General features: G+C 44.4%; 1 protein-coding gene across 4 annotated transcripts in view; it reads left to right on the forward strand.

Moving 5' to 3' along the window:
- Positions 1-20,085, forward strand: part of arfgef1 (ADP-ribosylation factor guanine nucleotide-exchange factor 1 (brefeldin A-inhibited)) — a 56,149-nt gene that overhangs the window by 29,634 nt on the left and 6,430 nt on the right. For 3 of the 4 annotated variants that reach the window (XM_086151267.1, XM_086151268.1, XM_086151270.1), the window contains 26 exons: positions 2,883-3,240; positions 3,474-3,599; positions 4,273-4,535; positions 5,127-5,260; positions 6,162-6,396; positions 7,485-7,584; positions 7,683-7,822; positions 7,912-8,020; positions 9,814-10,015; positions 10,100-10,211; positions 10,847-11,052; positions 11,133-11,217; positions 11,310-11,475; positions 12,838-12,989; positions 13,076-13,204; positions 13,286-13,444; positions 14,085-14,229; positions 14,318-14,408; positions 14,516-14,556; positions 14,646-14,815; positions 16,814-16,965; positions 17,955-18,127; positions 18,288-18,448; positions 19,256-19,386; positions 19,475-19,604; positions 19,740-19,875. In XM_086151267.1, coding sequence (XP_086007393.1) covers positions 2,883-3,240; positions 3,474-3,599; positions 4,273-4,535; positions 5,127-5,260; positions 6,162-6,396; positions 7,485-7,584; positions 7,683-7,822; positions 7,912-8,020; positions 9,814-10,015; positions 10,100-10,211; positions 10,847-11,052; positions 11,133-11,217; positions 11,310-11,475; positions 12,838-12,989; positions 13,076-13,204; positions 13,286-13,444; positions 14,085-14,229; positions 14,318-14,408; positions 14,516-14,556; positions 14,646-14,815; positions 16,814-16,965; positions 17,955-18,127; positions 18,288-18,448; positions 19,256-19,386; positions 19,475-19,604; positions 19,740-19,875 — 4,006 coding nt within the window. The remainder of the gene's footprint in view (positions 1-2,882; positions 3,241-3,473; positions 3,600-4,272; positions 4,536-5,126; positions 5,261-6,161; positions 6,397-7,484; positions 7,585-7,682; positions 7,823-7,911; positions 8,021-9,813; positions 10,016-10,099; positions 10,212-10,846; positions 11,053-11,132; positions 11,218-11,309; positions 11,476-12,837; positions 12,990-13,075; positions 13,205-13,285; positions 13,445-14,084; positions 14,230-14,317; positions 14,409-14,515; positions 14,557-14,645; positions 14,816-16,813; positions 16,966-17,954; positions 18,128-18,287; positions 18,449-19,255; positions 19,387-19,474; positions 19,605-19,739; positions 19,876-20,085) is intronic. The other variant, XM_086151269.1, reaches the window with a different exon arrangement.

Genomic DNA, 20,085 nt, shown 5'->3' on the forward strand with positions numbered 1-20,085 from the left:
AGCAGTCAGTGTCCATTTGTAACATGAGGTATTTCCACAGAAAGATTTTTTTTAACTTTAATTAAATACATGCCATAAATGCTTTGTTGCCAACAGTGCCTATAACATGTCTGGTTAACAATATATATAAATAAATAAGAATAAATTGATAAAAAATGCAGTAGCTTACAAAGAAAAGTCATTGATAGCTATCTTCATCTTTATCCTGCACACTAAACAACTAAAGTCGCCTTCTTCAGAATTAAACAGCCTCAAAATTCTTCAGTCACACACTCCCTCAGTCTCTCTTTTGTTATCGCTCTCAATGTCACTTGTGTAAACGACACACGCGTGTTCGGCGATGTCTATGTGTAATTTCACTGGTCCGATTCAATGTACCGTAGTTAAATATTTTGGCGGCATAAAGCTCGTCCAACCATAAAAATCCATATATTAGCCGTATCATTGTTTATGCAGCAGTTTTCAAAGCGTGTGGAAAAAGCAGCAGCTAATAGTCTGGAAATTACGGTACTTACATTTTGGTTCACATTCACCTGAGGGAGGGGGTGGGGGGAATTAGATGTTATATCAGGCCTGTTTTGGCTGCAGCAAAACACTAATATAGAACAATGGTATGGAGTCACAGGCACAGGCAGAGAAAATATAAAGAAGCAGTCAGGGGTGGAGGCAGACAGACAAGGCGGACTTAGACGCCGAGGCCCATTGTTGTGTTGTCACCGCCTGTGTGGTGTTTCGTCGCGGCACAGAGATCCACTTTCTGTGTTTACGCGTCTTCATGACTGCAGCCCGGCATGGAACGATCTCACACGCGCACGCACGCGCGATGAGCTTGTCTAACTCACTCGCACAGATCCAGCCTTCGCTATCCGACTGAGGTGGCATTTAAATAATGAGCTTAGTTTGTTTGCGCCACTGAGGCTGTTGTCCCCCTCCGATCGAAGTGCATTTGTCTCGTCGCTGTTGCTCCTAGTCACCTCTAATTGGTTAATTCCCTCCGTTTGATAATTGAATTTTTATAACTTTGATTTGAATGCTACCATAGAAAGAGGATTTATTAGACAGACTGCTTAATAAACAAGATATGATTAAAGAAATCTACGCAATAACGTGTTTTACAATGTACAAGCTCACAGACAAATCTGTCATTGCTTTCTGCTCGTGGAGGATTAAACTTGTCAATAAAACATGAATCCGCAGTAAAGGCCGTGTTTACCATCTTTACTTAGCAAATGTGTTAGTTTGTTTATTTATTTACTTATTGAATTACTTTCCACCTGTAACCGTCTCTCCTCAGTTGCCATTTTCTCCTGAAGTTGCTCATATTTTCCCCCTTCCCCCGGAACATTTATTTCCAGTAAATACAATGCACTTGGATTGAACGTGCACCTTGAGCAGCTGTGAACTGAGCTTGGCTGAACGAATCTCCACTTCTTTTTCGTAGTTTGCTCTTGTCTCTCAAGCCTTATCGGTGTTTGCTGTGAAATGGCATGAATGCTGCTTATAAGAACCTGTCCGTCTGATTGGTGGAACATCCAACAACAAAAATAGGCTGTGTTCGTTACCACCGGCTTCACTAGCATAGCGACACTTAGCATATAGTCTGCAAATAAAAGCTAAACCGTGAGCATGCCCAGTTCTTCCGCATGTTGTTCTTATTGAGAGAAAAAATCACCGTGTGTCCGACCCACAATGCAAAGAGGTGGAACATGCTGTGATTTTCATCCAGTCTTAAAAAATTCAAAGTATCATTACATTTTAAATATGTGGGAATTAGGATGACATTTATGGGTGACAGGAATACAATTTTGATAAAAATAAAAAAAAAATATTCTTTTACATATGCACTCAATGTTATTATAGTAAAACCAAAATGATTAACAGCTTTAAAAGTGCTATTTCGATTTTGTTTTGTTTCAGTGTAATAAAATGTGGGAATAAGGTAAAACAAACCACATAATCCGTCATTAATTTCCTATTTTCACAACCACTGTCACTACCAGTCAGGAACTGAGCCGGTGAGTCCCCCGCTGCTCTGGCAATTTCAAATGTATTATATTATTATCGGTGGAATACAAATATTAGACTGAAAAGATGAAATAGCTTTTTTCAAAGCCAGGTTAGTTTGCCCCGAGAGCCAAGTCAAGAGTTGAGATAATATTGGATATTTTACACAGGGGGAGCCTCCTTGGCTTTTTCTTCTCAGCTCTTAATAGTTCAACTGAGTTAAAGTTTGCGATGGTTTCTTTCATCGGAAAAAACTTTTAAATTGACCTAAACCTGGCCAAGCCCGTTGAAAATGAAATCCATTTACAGGGTGTCATACCGTGGTGTTTAGTTGGTGGAAGAAATTAAAAAAAAAAAAAAGAAAAGAAAAACACCCAATATTTTTTTTACACCAAATGTCACCAGTGGCTACACCATTATCAACACACTCAGTAGGCCACAATTCAGTGACCCACTTCTGGCCCCTGGCCTACAAAGTTAAAGCTCCGCAACACTTTTCCAAGCTTCGTATTGGCAGCGGGCGCCATGCATCAAGCCATGACACATCAGCCGGGACTGAGAAATACCTTGTGCCATCAGTGGGCTGACGCAGACCCACCTCATCTCAGCATGAATCAGTCTCCGAGGTTTGTGTCATTACTGCTCCCGTGCCGTGTGTCGACCTCTCAGTGAGTGCGTGATCAAGTATATCGCCATGACATCACATGCCGGATGTCTAGAAATTTCCACTAAAAAAGGAAAAAATGATTGCCGCTTTGATATCCAGAAGCACTGTGGCTCTGCTCCGGGACCCCTGAGCCCATCAGGTCATTACAAACCAGAAAATATTTGTTCTAACCTGCATTTGTGTGTGTGTGTGTCTCCCTCCCCAAATCCAGCTGCAGGAAGCAAAGCAGCTGGAGAGAGAACGGCATCGGCAGCACTCGCCGGTTGCTCAGCACACAGAGCCAGACTCCCCCCAGCTGCAGACTCACATCCACCCCCCTGTCAAGGGTCAGCCCCAGGAGGCCAACGGGCCCGTCAACCCTCCAACTCTGGTCGTCGCGGTCGCGTCCACCCCGTCGACCCCTTCGACACCAGCCCCCGAGGTAGGCAGTGGCGGCAGCGGGTCCTTGCCGGGAGAGCTGGAGGAGCAGAGGCCCATTTACGAGAGCCCAGATCCAGAAAACGGCACTGACTTCTGCGTGGCGGAGAACGAACAGACCGAGGCGGATCAAGCCACTGCAGCAGCGCAGAGTAAGACCGCCCCATTACAATTTTATCGCCCCTTAATTCTCTTTTTTTAAGACTTTTTTGTCTCATAACACCATTATAACAAAGGCACTTCCAAATGCACTTCATTTGACTGCATTTGAAATGAATAAAATGCGATGATTTTTTTTAACCCATACATATGAGTTATCAAAATCATCAATTTTTTTGTCCTCTATGCTTTCACTATTGATTAAAAAGCGAGTATCTTTCAACAGATGAAGCAGCCGGGCAGCATCCAGAGGCGGGAGAGGAAGACGATGAAGAAATCCCAAATTATGAGGAAAAAGCCCAGGAAATTGTGCAGAGTATTTTACAGGAGGTGGTCAGTACTGTCGCTGGAGGTGAGCTGTCCTCGACATTGTGAATCGTCAAATAGCAAATCTCGCAACATATCCATGTTTGTAAAATTTAGATTCTCAGTTGTTGAGAATTTATTCTTTTTTTACTGCCTTTAGCAAAATGTTGTTTGCAGCTCAGCCGTCCAGGCGGACAAATCATTTATCTTGCCGTTATTTGCACAGTCCTTTTCTACACATAGGACCAAGAGAGATTTCCCCTGTGTTTACTGATACTGTTCTTCAGATGAGAGGCAAACTGCTGTGAAGCTACCGTCCCCCGTCCCTCCCCGTGAATAAATAACAGCCTGTGTTTGTTTCTGGGAAGAGACGCGTACATTTATAGGTCAGGTTGTGCTCCCTGAATCCCCCCTGGGATATCGACAGAGGACAAAGCACTCTACCTTTAAGAATAATAAAAAAAAAAAAAATCTTGTTTTTCCTTTATTAACTTGGACAAATAGATTAAAAAAAAAAGCACTTCGAGATGCAGTTCTGTGAACAGCATCTCTTGTATCCTCTCATCTAGCACGGTTTCCTGGTCTCTAGCGCCCATCGTCAGGGCGTTTGCACACTTTAAATGTTGCCCTCTGTAACAAAATATGCAAGGCCTTTAAACAGCTTACAATCACTAGAATGTTGAGGTGTGTGTGTGTGTCTGTGTGTGTGTCGGCTGCAGGGCACTGCCTTGACCCCACACACCTCTGCTCCGACTCCAAAGGGTCAGGCGGGGAGGGTGAGCCGGCCGAGTCGGAGCCGGCCGAGTCGGAGCCAGCCGAGGCGCCGACGGAGGGCACCCAGAACTCGCTGGAGGACGAAGGCACCCTGGGCAGCGACAGCGAGCACGTCCATGCCAATGGCATCCCAGGGACCCCTATCTCGGCCAGCTTCACCCCGTCGCTGCCAGACGACAGACTCTCCGTCTCATCCAATGACACTCAGGTGAAACGCAGGTTTTTTTGTGTGTGTGTGTGTGTGTGTTTGGTTTAGTTCACTCAGTTATATTCTTGAGATTTCCTAAAAACATCTTCTCAGTTATGTGTGTGTGTGTGTGTGTGTGTGTGTGTGTGTGTGTGTATATATATATATTATCATCATTACATAAATACAATAAATTAATATGATAAATGAATACATAAATATTATTTAGAAATTAGCGTAAAACCAACCCTTAAATGTTTATTTATGAATGAATTCATTATCCATTCACAAATTTATGATCATTTAGATAAATACAGAGTAAATCCAATCTAAACGATTTCGAAAAAATAATGAAATGACTTGCTTCGTAGTTTTTTTTGTAGATATAGAAATTCATTTTACTCATTTAATTATCCATTTTTTTTTTTTTTAAATGAACTTAAAGTGATATTTATCACTAGCATTGAAACCAGTGTCTTCCATCCAAGCGATTTTCTCGAAATTGCCGTCTGTTCCCCGTTACTAGCTATGTGCGGGCTCTGGCGGACTTTGTGTTTGACCCGAACACACTTGATTTCTACCGTCGTCTTTTCTGTTCCTATTGAATGGCAGGAATCGGGAGCGGCGCCCGGCCAGCCACCCAGCGCTAAATTCTCGCACATCCTGCAGAAAGACGCCTTCCTTGTCTTTCGTTCACTCTGCAAGCTGTCGATGAAACCGCTGTCAGACGGACCTCCGGACCCCAAGTAAGACCCCTATGTGTTTACAACTTTTTCTGGAAAAATGTTACTAGGCAATAGAGCAATTATATCTTCTAAACATTGTCTTATACGTTGATGATGCCCTGATGTTGCAGTAAAGCACATAGCAGTGCTTATGTCGTTATTCAGAATCCATGACAGAAACATCTATTAGATTTGTCACACTTGAGCCTTGACGTGTTTTTCTATCTTAATGTCACATTTAAGTTTTAAATTTTTTTTCCAGACCATGCCACAATTTCTGGATGTATTTAGAAAATAAAGTAAATATTAAAATATGTAGGTATAGTAATGTTTTTATGAAAATGTGTGTATGTATATATATATATATATATATATATATATATATATATATATATTTCAATATTTTTTCCCACTACCAGCACAGCTAAGAAGGTTTTGCCAGCATTGTGATCCACATACCTCCCAGTAATAGCAGTTAGCATTCACTTTACATACTTAATAGAAAATAGATAAGTCATCGATGTACAAGTGTATGTTGCTAATCTAGAGATAGAGTAACATTTTAGATAAGAGGCTGAAAATTTTATTCGGCAGCAAGCTTTTCTCAGACTCTTTGTGGAAGGGCTGTAATAAGACAATACCTCGGCGTGTGTGTTGTAGCCACTTCGTGTAGGTTTTATTAAGATCTCTCGCTTTGAAGTACTTAGTTATAGTGGCTAGAACTTTACCGTCGTCATGGTTTTTTAATGATCGCCCCTAAAATCTTAATGTGCGTCAAATTGGACCATGTGTTTAAAGAATACAATTAAGGGTTTACAGTTGTTGCATTTATTTGTAAAATGACATTAGAAATGCCAAAAGCTTCGAAAATACAGACGTCCACGCAGCTTCGCATTTTCAACAGTTCATCCTCCTCGCTCAGGTCCCACGAGCTGCGGTCGAAGATCCTGTCCCTGCAGCTCCTGCTCTCCATCCTGCAGAACGCCGGGCCCATTTTCAAGACCAACGAGATGTTCATCAACGCTATCAAGCAGTACTTGTGCGTGGCGCTGTCCAAGAATGGCGTGTCGTCCGTGCCGGAGGTCTTCGAACTGTCGCTCTCCATTTTCCTCACCCTGCTCTCCCATTTCAAGACGCACCTTAAGATGCAGATCGAGGTGAGGATTTCGGCTCGTTGTACAGTCTTGCAGAGAAATCGTTCATAAAGTTTAAACGGTCTGCAGCAGCAGTTTTTTAAAATTCTGACCCAACCTCCAGCTGTACGCTCTCTGCATTCCCTCCCCCCTCTGGCTGCCTCTCTCCAGGCAGAGAATGTTCCCCCCTCGTGATATTTGTACTTCATTTTATTTTCCATTTTGTGTGCTCATTCAGATAAGCTAAGGGAAACTGGATGAACCAGCCGGCCCACTAGCAGTGTCACAATTCACACACATATTGGTGTAGAGAAAAGTGACACCTTTTGCTGCCGCCGGTCATTTTATGAATGAGAAAATGATCAATGAATTAAAGGCGTAAGCTTAAGCAGGAGTTCCCTTTGTATTAGTTTCAACTGAAATGGTCAATTTGTCAATAGTAGGTATTTGTATAGTGGAAAAAAATCATTTTGCAGCAAACAAAAAAAATCGGGGAGGGGCTGGAGAGGAGACAGGATTAGGAGAAAAAAAGTAGTTATGTGTGTGTGTGTCGGTAGTTAATTAGAACATTTTCTTTAACGCTAGACAGCAGGCACAGATACAGACCTTAATACCTGGAATTAGACGACGCTCTGAGACCTAATCCACCCACTCTGAAGACAAAGTAACAGATATTGGGCTTCAGATAGGACCGGTCGCTAATTAAAAATACATGAAAAGATAAGTTTTCAATTTTTCCTGCAGCCACTGAGCGTCCCAACAGAATCAGAATCATGGGTTTGAACCCATTCATAGCTCCACGAGCCTCCGTCCTCCTGTTTAAGGATTGGATCTTGGATCGACAGCGAGACAAAGCAGGTTTTCGATGAATTCCTTGCCGTGTCATGTTAATTTGATAGTTTTCACGTCGGCAACTTCATTAATGCGTTGATAAGGGGAAAAAAAGAGTGGGTAGGATCAAACTACTTTGTTTTTTTTCTGGAGTAACTTTTTCAGCATGGAGTCACATCTCAAGTTGGACTGTTTTTCTGGGGTGTGTCATAAGCAGGTGAAAAAATTATCCAAAAAATTGGTGTTGATCCTGGCAACATTCACTTGCGCTCTCTCTGCAGGTGTTCTTCAAGGAGATTTTCCTGTACATCCTCGAGACGTCCACAAGCTCTTACGACCACAAATGGATGGTTATTCAAACCCTCACCAGAATATGTGCAGGTCTGCGTTATTTTCTTCTCACTCAGAGTGCATTTGAAATTGCTTGCATAAAAAATGGTTTATGGGAAGTCACTGACTGACCCTCTTGTCCCTCTCAGATGCCCAGAGTGTTGTGGACATTTACGTCAACTATGATTGTGATTTGAATGCTGCTAACATATTCGAGCGCTTGGTCAATGACCTGTCGAAAATCGCGCAAGGCCGCGGCGGGCACGAGCTCGGCACAACGCCCCTGCAGGTGAGTGTCTCTCTCCGAATCTTTTTTTTTTTGTAATTCATCCGATGCGACAGTTATGACAGTCGCTGTCTGTTGCTTTTGTAAACCAGGAACTGACGCTGAGAAAGAAAGGCCTTGAATGTCTAGTGTCCATCCTTAAATGTATGGTTGAGTGGAGCAAGGACCAGTACGTCAACCCCAACTCTCAGACCAGCCTCGGTAAGTAACTAAGAATTATATTTCATGTATCACAGTCAGTGAAAGCATGGACATAGTACTTAAATCATGAAAAGATAAACTCCATTTCTGGGATTAGTATTTTTTTTAAAAACTACATCATCATTACACATATTTTTGTTTACTATTTTATTTCTACATATACGGTTATTTTTGGTAAATCATAAAAAGATAAACTCCATTTCTGGGATTAGTATTTTTTTTAAAAACTACATCATCATTACACATATTTTTGTTTACTATTTTATTTCTACATATACGGTTATTTTTGGTAAATTACCTCCCCAGTAGAAAGTGCCTGATAAATCCTACAGATGGTTCGAAGACAATTGAACGGCTTCTCTGAGAATTTCTGCCATACTCTGTGCTGACATCGAGAATTCATCTCATGCTGTTTCTTGCGGCTCGGAGAAAGCGGCCCGGGTTTAAGCTGACATCTTGAAACCAGACACATTCAAGTATAATTGTGAATGCCCCTCCGCAATTTTATGCTTTGTTGGGTCTCTCCTATAAAACCCCAGATTGTCGATGTTATTTCACTGTAGGGGAGCAGAGAATCGAGGTTGTAAATAAATAAATACACGAAAAAAGCAAACATTCGTCACAAACAAGACCAACTCAAGTATAACGGTTCTTTGCCACAATCAACGCTGTTTGGAAAGCGCCAGATCATTTAGGCGAATCATGTTCAGCGCTCACGTCTGTCCGCCACCGCTAATCGCCTGTGAGCCCAATGTGGGCACACATACTCCGAGAAGAAGAGCTGCAAGGGTGGAAACTCCAGAAGCCAACGGTGTCCAATCTGGTAGTTTTGGTTTTTCTTTTTCTAAAATAGTGAAACCTTTGGTCTTAACCCTGCAGAGCCAGCCACATGCCACACAGCCCTGGGTGAGGGTCGGGGATTTCTGCTGTTTACTCAACCAGCCGACGCAGTCGTGTTTTTGCATTCAGCTGCCGGAGGGAGTGTTTATCTTGCAGAAACATAACTCGGCTTGCCAGTGAACTCCCGGCGAGAGCTTGCGGGTCGCCGTGTGCATTCCAATTTGGGTTTCCGACCCCCTGTTTCAGTTGTGCATTACAGCGTTAAAGATCACCACTTCACCTCGGCATTGTTAACTGTCACTCATCCTGTCATTTCTGTCCCTGTGTCGGATGACCCCGAAGCTCGAGCAGGTAACAGTAGCCCAGAGGGGAATTGCTGCCAGATCGTTGCTGTGCTGAGACCCATTTGTGTGAAGCGTGTTTAGTCATCAGTGTGTGTTGGAGTTTTCGTGTTTTTAGACTCCTGCTAGATAACCTGTGTGGTGTTTGATGTGATAAAAGTTATTTTTAAGTAAATGATCGTGATCACACACACACACCCAGGCACACACCATCTCTTGGGCTAGAGAGCGGCTCAGACATCCCGCCCGGTCATGTTACCATGATCTGAATGTTGGAAAAAAAGGGTTTCCACTATGCCTCTAGACACATAGTGCAGGGTTGCAGCCTTTTAAGTTCTAACCTCTTTAATTGCCTGAAGCTTGTCAGATAACCCATCTCCCAAAATACCCCCCCCCCCCTTTCCGTCTTCTGAATCCGTGCGCTTGCCCGTGAGCATCGCCACCTCATTTTAGCAAACAATCATTAAAAAAAGGCTTGACGCACTGCTGACGACAGGGTTCCAATTTAAAAAAAAAAAAAAACCTTTGAGGGCCTGCAGCTAACAGTAACAATTCAAATACCTGCCACAGGGGTCATTTATATATTTTTTTTATTATTTGTTGCTTCTTCAGGCCAGGAGAAGTCATCGGAGCAGGAGAGTGCAGACACCCGGGCTCCAGAGACCATAAACCGCTACGGGAGCATCAATTCCCTGGACTCCACCGCCTCGTCTGGCATCGGTAGCTACAGCACCCAGATGTCGGGCACCGACAACCCGGAGCAGTTCGAGGTCCTCAAACAGCAGAAGGAGATCATCGAGCAGGGCATTGACCTGTAAGTTATCTCGCTCCTGACCCCTTTTTTTAGGGGGGGGGGGGGTTATTCCTTTATTATATTGCATTTCCTAAATCTACACAGATTCAACAAGAAACCAAAGAGAGGGATACAGTACCTCCAAGAGCAAGGCATGTTGGGAACGACCCCCGAGGACCTTGCTCAATTCTTGCACCAAGAAGAAAGGCTCGATTCGGTAAGATGTCGCCCTGGAAACAGCTTCTCAGCTGTTGATAGTGAGTGATCCCAACTCATATAGCGCTTTACACTGGATCATGCGTAGAGCATGCAAGGCACTAGCCCGGGTTTAGTGTCTTGCCCAAGGGAACTTCGACATGCAGACAAGATGACATGGGGGTTGAACCAACAACCTTCGGATCAGTGGGGTGCGAGCTACAGTCATCCCCCGAGCTAGCAAACAACACATTATCATCTCAGCCTTTTTGCTCTTAATACTGAGAGACATTCTCCGAACGGGGGAGAATCTGGCAGCGAAAAAAACTTGGCAAATAAACAAATAGTGACTCCATATTAACAAACCCCTCTTTTTTTTTTTTTTTCTCGTCAAACCAAAACCGCACGGTTATCACAACGCCCGTCCACCAGCCCCTCCGTCAGAGTAAACACCAATGTTAACTCCAATGAAGGGCGTGCACTGCTGTGCTATTATTGGACAGCCTCCAATCATTGGTACAAGTGTGTCGTCTCGTTCTGCTACATTCTCTGTGCGACCATAAACATCACAGCCTGATGTTTGCCTCGTTTATAATTTCCGACTCACGGTGGCATTTTTACGGTATTAAAACCGGGACTCGTCTTCTGCTGTCTCAGACCCAAGTAGGAGAGTTCCTTGGGGACAACGACCGTTTCAACAAGGAGGTGATGTACGCCTACGTGGATCAAATGGACTTCCAGGGCAAAGACTTCGTCTCTGCGCTAAGGATGTTCCTGGAGGGCTTCAGGCTGCCTGGCGAGGCCCAGAAGATCGACCGGCTCATGGAGAAATTTGCAGCGAGATATCTTGAGTGCAACCAGGGGTGAGTAAAGAGCCGCGTCCGAAACTTTGTTAGCAAGATGGGCACGTTCGGTAATTTTGACATTCGTCTTTGTCACCCAGGCAAACACTCTTCGCTAGTGCCGACACTGCATACGTCCTCGCCTACTCCATTATCATGCTGACGACGGACCTCCACAGTCCACAGGTGAGTGCTGTGACCCTCGATATCGCAGCCTCGTAAATTACGGGGGCGCCGTGATGCGTGTCCTTATTGTTGGCGTTGTTCCCCTGCGTTAGGTGAAGAATAAAATGACGAAAGAGCAGTACATCAAGATGAACCGCGGTATCAATGACAGCAAAGACCTGCCTGAGGAATATCTCTCCGCCATCTACGATGAGATCGCCGGGAAGAAGATTGCAATGAAGGAGACGAAAGAGTTGACCATGAAGTCCAGCAAGCAGAGTGAGCGTCGTCGGTCCAGCTTTGAATAATCCCGGATGTTTTGAATGAATTTTAGGAATATCATGCAGGTGGTCCTACCTTAAGTGACTCCGTTAACGCCGACTCGGTGTTATGACAGGCTTTGTATTAATATTAAAATACGCGCGAAATGCACTGGCAGCGGAGTTGTGAGTATGTATTGTAGGTGCTGACCTGCACTTATAATTGGCCTATATTCATGCAAATATAAACATTAAAGGAAAGAAAAGGTAAAATAGCACGGTGCAAATGACCGATATGAATGCAAGTACTGTACGGTAGTATGGTAGATAAAGCTTTTCGCTTAACGACAAACTTACTTAATGACAGACCCTTTGTAACGTAACCCCGTCACTAAGTGAGGACCACTTGTACCTGATATCGCTATCTCTGGGATACATCCAACAATTTTCATGGTTTGCATGGACTAAACACCAAATGTCTGAAGGAAAGCTTAAGATTTTTACTGGAGTTGTGCAGCCACCTCGGATGTTGAGTGTAGGACAGTTATCCGAGCAGTTTTAGATCACTCTTTTCTTATTCTTCGGCGTACGACAGTTTCAGAGGTGTTTGATATTATCACTTTCAGTCTTTTCGGTGACATAACACAACCAACAATCAATAGATGAGCTCCAACAAAACCGGAAACAGAAAACCTGGTAGACAAACAATCACCAGAATGGTATTAGCATCAGGGAAGGTATTTTTTTGGCAGTATGCATAAACAGGAACAGCGAAGGACGTCCAAATCAGTATGGACTGTCCATAAAGAGGAGCAGATGGTGGAGCCCGACTTGTACGATGTCAATTCTCCGGCAAATCACAACCAAGCAAAAAAAAGAAATAGCGACAGACTGGAAGAGCACAGGCTCTGCAAATACCTGTTAAAAACATTGCATGGTGCAAAAAGAATGCTGAGAGAATCTAGTCTTGTAAATAATGACCTTGTAGGATTTACTATCTTTGTAAAATCACAGGTGTGACATGATGTTTTCCACCAGTCTTTTCCGAACCTTTTAAAAGTCTTCTAACGTATGAATGTGTTGCATGTAGGCTTGTTAGTTTTTTTACAGCTGAAGGGCAGATAAAAGTTGCTTCAGAGGTTAACCTCAGGTTAACCAAGGTAGCGTCAGACTGCGTACCAAGGAAATTAGAATTAGTAATTTCCTATGAGTTTTATGATGCAGGTTTTTTTTTTTACATATCTCATATCTCTTTTTCCTATCATTCACTGTTTATAATGGTCAAATAAGCAAATTAGTGAGAACTGTAAGGATTTAGATTTAGAAAGGAAAAGGATCTAGAAAAATGGCCGCCTCTGCTGAATCTGTGCTGCTTGTGCAGGTGTGGCCAGCGAGAAGCAGAGGCGTCTGTTGTACAACGTGGAAATGGAGCAGATGGCCAAGACAGCCAAAGCTCTGATGGAGGCTGTCAGCCACGTCCAAGCTCCTTTTACCAGCGCCACACATCTGGAGCACGTCCGGCCCATGTTCAAGGTGACAACCACAAGAATGCCATCACACACACACACACACACTTGCATCGCGCGGGTTTAACGGCTTTTACCCTTGTCATCCGTTAGCTGGCGTGGACACCCTTCCTGGCAGCGTTTAGCGTCGGACTCCAGGACTGTGACGACACCGAAGTGGCCTCGCTATGTCTGGAAGGGATCCGCTGTGCTATCAGAATAGCATGCATCTTCTCCATCCAGGTACCGAAAGCCACGAAAGTGGAAGGAATCTTGTCCTTGTGTTTGTTTTTCATTACACCTCGCCTCTTGTTGCTGTCACAGCTGGAGAGGGACGCGTACGTGCAAGCCCTGGCCAGGTTCACGCTGCTCACCGCCAGCTCCGGTATCGCAGAAATGAAACAGAAGAACATAGACACCATCAAAACACTCATCACCGTGGCGCACACTGACGGCAACTACCTGGGCAACTCCTGGCATGAGGTCTGCTTCTCAATACAATCACCTTGTTTTCCTTTTTTCTTTGTTTTTTTTTTTCATTTTTAATGGTGTTTTTTTTTTCAGAATATTTCCCATCCGTCACATCATCGTCTCTTTCTAATGAATCGCCTAAGTTGTTTATTTTTCCGAGTTTTTTAAAAAGTACAAAAATTGAGTCGTATGCTAATTTAGGGGGATGAAAAAGAAATTACTCAGGCAATTATTTTAAGAAGGTGACGAAATGTCAAGTGCAGCATCCAATGAAGAAGCTGGAATTAAATTACAAGTAAAATATTATTATTCATGAAAATTTCCCCATACCTTTTTTTGACGCCCCGCCCTATAATATCACCTTGGGGATCATTTTCCACAGCTAATTCCATAAACGCTGGGATGTCAAAAGTTTAAGATTAATAATATGATAGAAAGAAGAGGATACAGAGAATGTTAGATGGGGGTCGATTCGCTGTGGTGACCCCTGAAGGGACTTTTACGGCAAACAAAACGTGTTTCCTTGCTAGTTCGTCCCCGACATCCCCCTCCCTCACCCCGTCTTTCGTGTCATTTGAGTGACCCTCTCCTCCCTTGGTTTTTTGGTCAACAATCCGCTTTCCCACCGTGTCCCCTCCATGTCTCCTCTCAGATCATGAAATGCATCAGCCAGCTGGAGTTGGCGCAGCTCATCGGCACTGGGGTGAAGGCCCGTTACATCTCAGGGACAGTGCGCGGCAAAGAGGGCTTCATTGCGAGCACCAAGGAGCAGAGCAACGACGAGTACCTCGGCCTAGGTCTGCGGCGACTCGGCAGCTCACAGACATCCCATAGTAAACGCCCCCACCTTCCAGAGTTAACCCCGCCTGTGCTTTTCCCTCTTAGTGGGAGGGACAGTGGACCGGAAGCAGATTGCCAGTATCCAGGAGTCCATCGGAGAGACCAGCTCTCAGAGTGTTGTTGTGGCCGTGGACAGGTACTAGAGCGGAAATGTTGAGATGTATGATTGTGACATTTATGGAGTCTGAAGCGAGGTCAGTGAATACACCTTCCCTCCCGAGTGACTCTTTTTGTGTTCTTCAGGATATTTACTGGTTCGACCAGACTGGATGGCAATGCCATAGGTGAGTCCAAGGATCAGCGGCTGTGGGGAACTGCGTTAGCGGGACGCCCTTTCCTCACTGGTCACAAACATTTCCTGTCTCCCCCTCAGTGGATTTTGTGCGCTGGCTGTGCGCCGTGTCCATGGATGAGCTGGCCTCACCCACGCACCCACGCATGTTCAGCCTGCAGAAGATAGTGGAGATCTCCTACTATAATATGGGCCGCATCCGGCTCCAGTGGTCCAGGATCTGGGAGGTCATCGGGGACCACTTTAACAAGGTGGGTGAGGACTGTTGTTTCAGGCATGTCGTACCGTGTAACAACTATGTAATTGTATGAAGTCGCATTTATATGTCAGAAATTTGTTTAATAACACAATAGTTTTGGGCTATGTTAGATCATATTAAACTTTCCATCATACAAGTATCTGGGTATCCACCTGGACGTTAAATTGGAGTGGCCTACCGACACACAGGCCATCTTCAAGAAGGCCCTGAGCCAGCTTTAGTTCTTGAGAAGGCTCACGTCCTTCAGTGTATGTAACCGCATGCTCCAGGTGTTTTTATCAGTCTGTTCTTGCGAGCACGGTCTTTGCTGTGGTATGCTGAGGTGCAATCATCAGGGCAAAGGATAGCAACAGACTGAACAAACTGATCAAAAAGCAGGGTCTGTCTTTAAGCTCTAAGGACAGAATCCTGGCAAAACTGCTGGCAATTATGGACAATTTCCCCACCCCCTCCATTAGACATCTGGATAATCTCCCTCCACACGCTACCCATACATCAGAAGACTGAATAGATTTGGAAAAGACTGGTGGAAAACTATCATCTCACACCTGGTCACGTCTAAAGATAAGATATTAGTTGCAGTCTCTTCGCAGACTGTGAATCTTACATGGTCACTGTTTACAAGACTGCAACTGGATTCTTTCAGCAATTTTTTTTTCCAACCATGCAATGTTTTCGCCGGGTGAAAACAACGCTTTTTCTTCTCCACTCAGTCGTGATGCACCGGACAGTTGACATCGTACAAGCTGGGCTGTTCTGCCGGCAGCTCCATCGTCCGCTCCTCTTTCTGGACCATATTGATCGGGATGTCCGTCATTTTTCCCATTCATTCATACCGCCCGTGATGGCTCTGGTGATTATTTGTCTACCAGGTTTCCTGTTTCCAGTTCTGTTGGAGCTCATCTATTGGTTGTTGGTTGTCACGTCACCGTAAAGGCTGAAAGACTTTGAACAATATTGAAAACATTTAATATTGTCATAAGCCCGAAGATTAGGAAAGACTGATTTAAAACAGCTCAGATTATCACTTCACACTTCAAATTTCCTTTTGACTTCCAATTTTTAGTCTAAGACTGTGATAATCTTTTGGTGTAAGGCCATCATGAAGGAATGTTATGGGAGATGGATCCTACCATCAGACATTTCCAGACTGAACTGAATCCCCTTAACGCGCATCCGCCAATCTGTTCCACTGCACTGTCGTGTTTTCTAACACGCTTTTTCTTCTTATATTTTTGTTCTTTCTGTTTCATTTTTCTTACATGCGGTTTTCTGGCGTACCTGGCTGCTATGACGATTTCATTTACCCCTGGGGATTAATATCGTCATCCGTCTGTCCATCTGTCAATCTACCTCTATCTATGTAACAAGCTTGGATTAGCATTGTAACTTTAAGAATTTGAGAAGATGACAAAGCCAAGCAGAAAGCGGATAGTGCTGTAGAGGTTTTTGATAATGTACAAGCAGCAAGATATCTTCGAAAAAATATAAACATGGAAAATACACAAGAAATAAAAATAAAAACGAAACAGTATAAACATGCAAAAGTGGCAACTAGCAGTGTACAACAATGCTTACAGCAGCAACACCTATGGGTGTCGCGAGTGAATGAATGGTTTCACTTGATTCTTTCTCTAACCGCACCAGAGGTTTCTTAAACCTCGACAAATCAATAATATGATCCGGTGATCTGGGAAAAATGCAAGGTCTCTGAGGAAATGTCAACAGATTAAATTTATTAGTGAAAAGTTTTAGTGGAACTAAAGGTTCTTTTTACCACTGTTAGAACGACAGCTGAAGCAGCAGTTGCAGTAAAAATAAGACCTAAGGTGGTCATTTATCTCTTTTTTTTTTTTTTTTTTTTTTTTCCAGATTTTGTTGGAATATTTTCAGCCGGAAGACAAACTGTCTCCTCACCACATCCAGATGCTTCTACGTTCCTACCGATCTGTTCTCAAGCTCCGGGTGTTCTGCTTATCTCTCTCCGCAGGTTGGCTGCAATTCCAACGAGGACGTGGCCATTTTTGCCGTAGACTCTCTCCGGCAGCTGTCAATGAAGTTCTTGGAGAAGGGAGAGCTGGCCAATTTCAGGTTCCAGAAGGACTTTTTGAGGCCGTTCGAGCACATCATGAAAAAGAACCGGTTCGTACATTTGTCGCGACTGAGTGCTTGGGTTACTACGCTGTTACTACTCTGTAAAGGTGGACGCTGCAAACACAAGGCCCTTGTCCTAAGTGGTTACTATTTCTGGGCTGTTTCTCTCACGGCTGCAGACGCACACTGAATCAAACTACCCTCTCTTCCTCCTCCTCCTCTCAGCCTCCGTGGCAGCATTGCCTCTTATTTACTCTTTGTCTTTCTTCCTCCGTTCATTCTGCCTCTTCCTTTCTTCCTCCGTGGTAGCAGTGAGTAAGCATGTTGTTCAGCTTTTCTCGGCGAGGAGACCCACCACCCAAAAAAAATAAATAAAAACCTCCAACTGACCCATTTCAGTCTGTTTGCATTACCTTGTCAGTCAACCGATTTTGAAAGCTCTTTCTCTTCACTCTCCCCCTGGTTCGAGACAAATCTGTCTTGAATAGAATTTTACACAGCCATTGGTTCTGAGCGCGCGTCATTCACATAGACTGTTGCCGTAGTAAAGGTGTGTGTGTGTGTTTGTGTGTGTGTGTCTGTGTGTGCGTCTGTGTGTATGTGTGTGTGTGGCACGTCAAAAGGCAAGCTGGTCTGTCACGGCACCTTTTCATTGATGTGAAATAGGAGTAGCGGCGTAGTTTCTAAATCCACCCACAGATGGAGCAGGCCGGGAGAGGAGATGGCAGACGGCCACGTAAATGTTGCAGAATAGTGTGTCCATTAGACTCATCACGATACCCTCCTGTGTGTGTGTGTGTGTTCATCGCTAAGTGGAGGCAGCCTTTTCTATCATTCATAACTACTGAGCAATTAGGGATGCTCTTCACTATGGCAACTCGCGCTGTATCAAGAAACCCCTGCAGGAAATAATGACTGCGCATGTCAGATTAATGATGCGATCAAGAGCTCTTAAAGCTAAAATCAGGCAATAATGAGAATAAATTACAACACATTTTTTTCACCCAATTCTATCCGCTAATCTCCCTCCCCCTCAGGTCACCCACCATCCGAGACATGGTGGTTCGCTGCATCGCCCAGATGGTTAACTCGCAAGCCGCCAACATCCGCTCGGGCTGGAAGAACATATTTTCCGTCTTCCACCTTGCCGCGTCGGACCAGGACGAGAGCATCGTGGAGCTGGCCTTCCAGACCACCGGCCATATCGTCAGTAAGTGCGCCACAGTTACAAGTCTCATGCATTCAATTCATAATTTCGAATGGTATATTATTATGATTTAAAGTCATGAAGTTAGTGAGAATTGGACCTAATCTTAATTTCCCTCTCCCCCACGTCCCTCATCCGAACCCGAACCGCCCGCCCGCTCCAGCGAATGTATTCGAAAAGCACTTTGCGGCCACCATTGACTCCTTCCAGGACGCCGTCAAGTGCCTGTCGGAGTTTGCCTGTAACGCGTCCTTTCCGGACACCAGCATGGAAGCCATCCGCCTCATCAGACACTGCGCCAAATACGTCTCTGAGAGGCCACAAGTCAGTAACCCCGCCCCGAATCAGAAGATTAGACTCGGTTGTATCTGTGACCTTTAGGGGATGCGATAAATTTCAGCGAAGCCCACACCCAAAAATACATGCGATTAACAAAGTATTTGTTCCTCGCAAAGGAACCAGTGGGATTCAAGGTTCAAGATTGTTATTGACATATACATATAGTGATTAAGATATGAAAGAATTTGCTTACTTTGTGCGCTCCCTCCACACCGAACAAATAGCGACAATAATGCCAGAAAATACGACAACACACTATGGTACCTTGCAGAGATGTATTAAAAAAAAGATAAAACAGCAAAGCCAGGAAGTATATAATATTTAGAATATTTAGTGAGTATTTAATATTCATTACTGTTACAGTAATACTAAATACCAGCCAAGAAAAAGAAATGCTATCATGAATTAAGGAGGGGTTAAAAGTGGATGTTGTTAGCATTGTTAGCGGTTAGCTGTTTTTTTCGGTGTGTGGGGCGTTCAGGTACATGGCAGCCTGTGGGGAAAAAAATACTGTTTGCAAGTATCTGTTGTTGCTTTCAGACTCCTGTAGTGTCTTAACTGATGGCAAAAGTGTGAAAAGGTTGCGTTGGGGGTTCAAATGTGGTTTGTGATAAAGCGGGTCCTCCTGATGACCCCCGATATGTAAGCTGGAGCTGAGGTTTTCTGGGGAACCAGTGTTTGATACGATGAAGAACCCACAGATGAATCCAATGGTTGGTAGTTTTGCTGACCACGGCTCTCGTGTGTGCGCGTGTGTGTGTACGTGTACGTGTGTGTGTGTGTGTACGGCAGGCCTTCAAAGACTACACCAGTGATGACATGAATGTTGCACCTGAGGATCGCGTGTGGGTGCGGGGATGGTTCCCCATCCTCTTCGAGCTCTCCTGTATCATCAACCGGTGCAAGCTGGACGTTAGGACGAGGTAGGCGGCCGCAAATCCTGAACGAGTTGCAATATTTTTTGTCAATTCAGGAAAAAGTGGGACGTGTCTGAACCCGTTGTCTTCCCAGGGGCTTGACCGTGATGTTCGAAGTGATGAAGACCTACGGGCACACGTTTGAAAAGCACTGGTGGCAGGACCTTTTCAGGATCGTGTTCAGGATCTTCGACAACATGAAGCTGCCGGAGCAGCAGACGGAGGTGGGCGCAACGCAAATGTTCTCGCGGCTGCTCGGCCCATCTGGCCCATGCAGATGCTCGCTCTCGAACATAAGTTGCACACTACCATCCCCGCGCAGCAACACGTTCTGATAGTGATTTGTGTCACGTCCTCAGAAAGCCGAGTGGATGACCACCACCTGCAACCACGCACTTTACGCCATCTGTGACGTCTTCACCCAGTACTTCGAGGCCCTCAGCGACGTCCTGCTAGACGACATCCTGGCCCAGCTCTACTGGTGTGTTCAGCAAGGTGAGAGGCGCCGCACCACATCCACCCCTCCTGATATTTAGCGGTAAAGTAGCGAACGCCGTGTTTTATCATCTCAAGAGCAGGAGGTCCAACTTTATCAAGAATTAAAACGACATGACTCCCCTTTCTCTCGCTCTCTCTCTACAAACACACACATATACATATACATATATATATATATATATATATATATATATATATATATATATA

Source organism: Fistularia commersonii, chromosome 8 (genome assembly GCF_037954325.1).
Source record: "Fistularia commersonii isolate RoL2024-O1a breed Wild chromosome 8, RoL_Fcom_v1.0, whole genome shotgun sequence".
Lineage (NCBI taxonomy): Eukaryota > Metazoa > Chordata > Actinopteri > Syngnathiformes > Fistulariidae > Fistularia > Fistularia commersonii.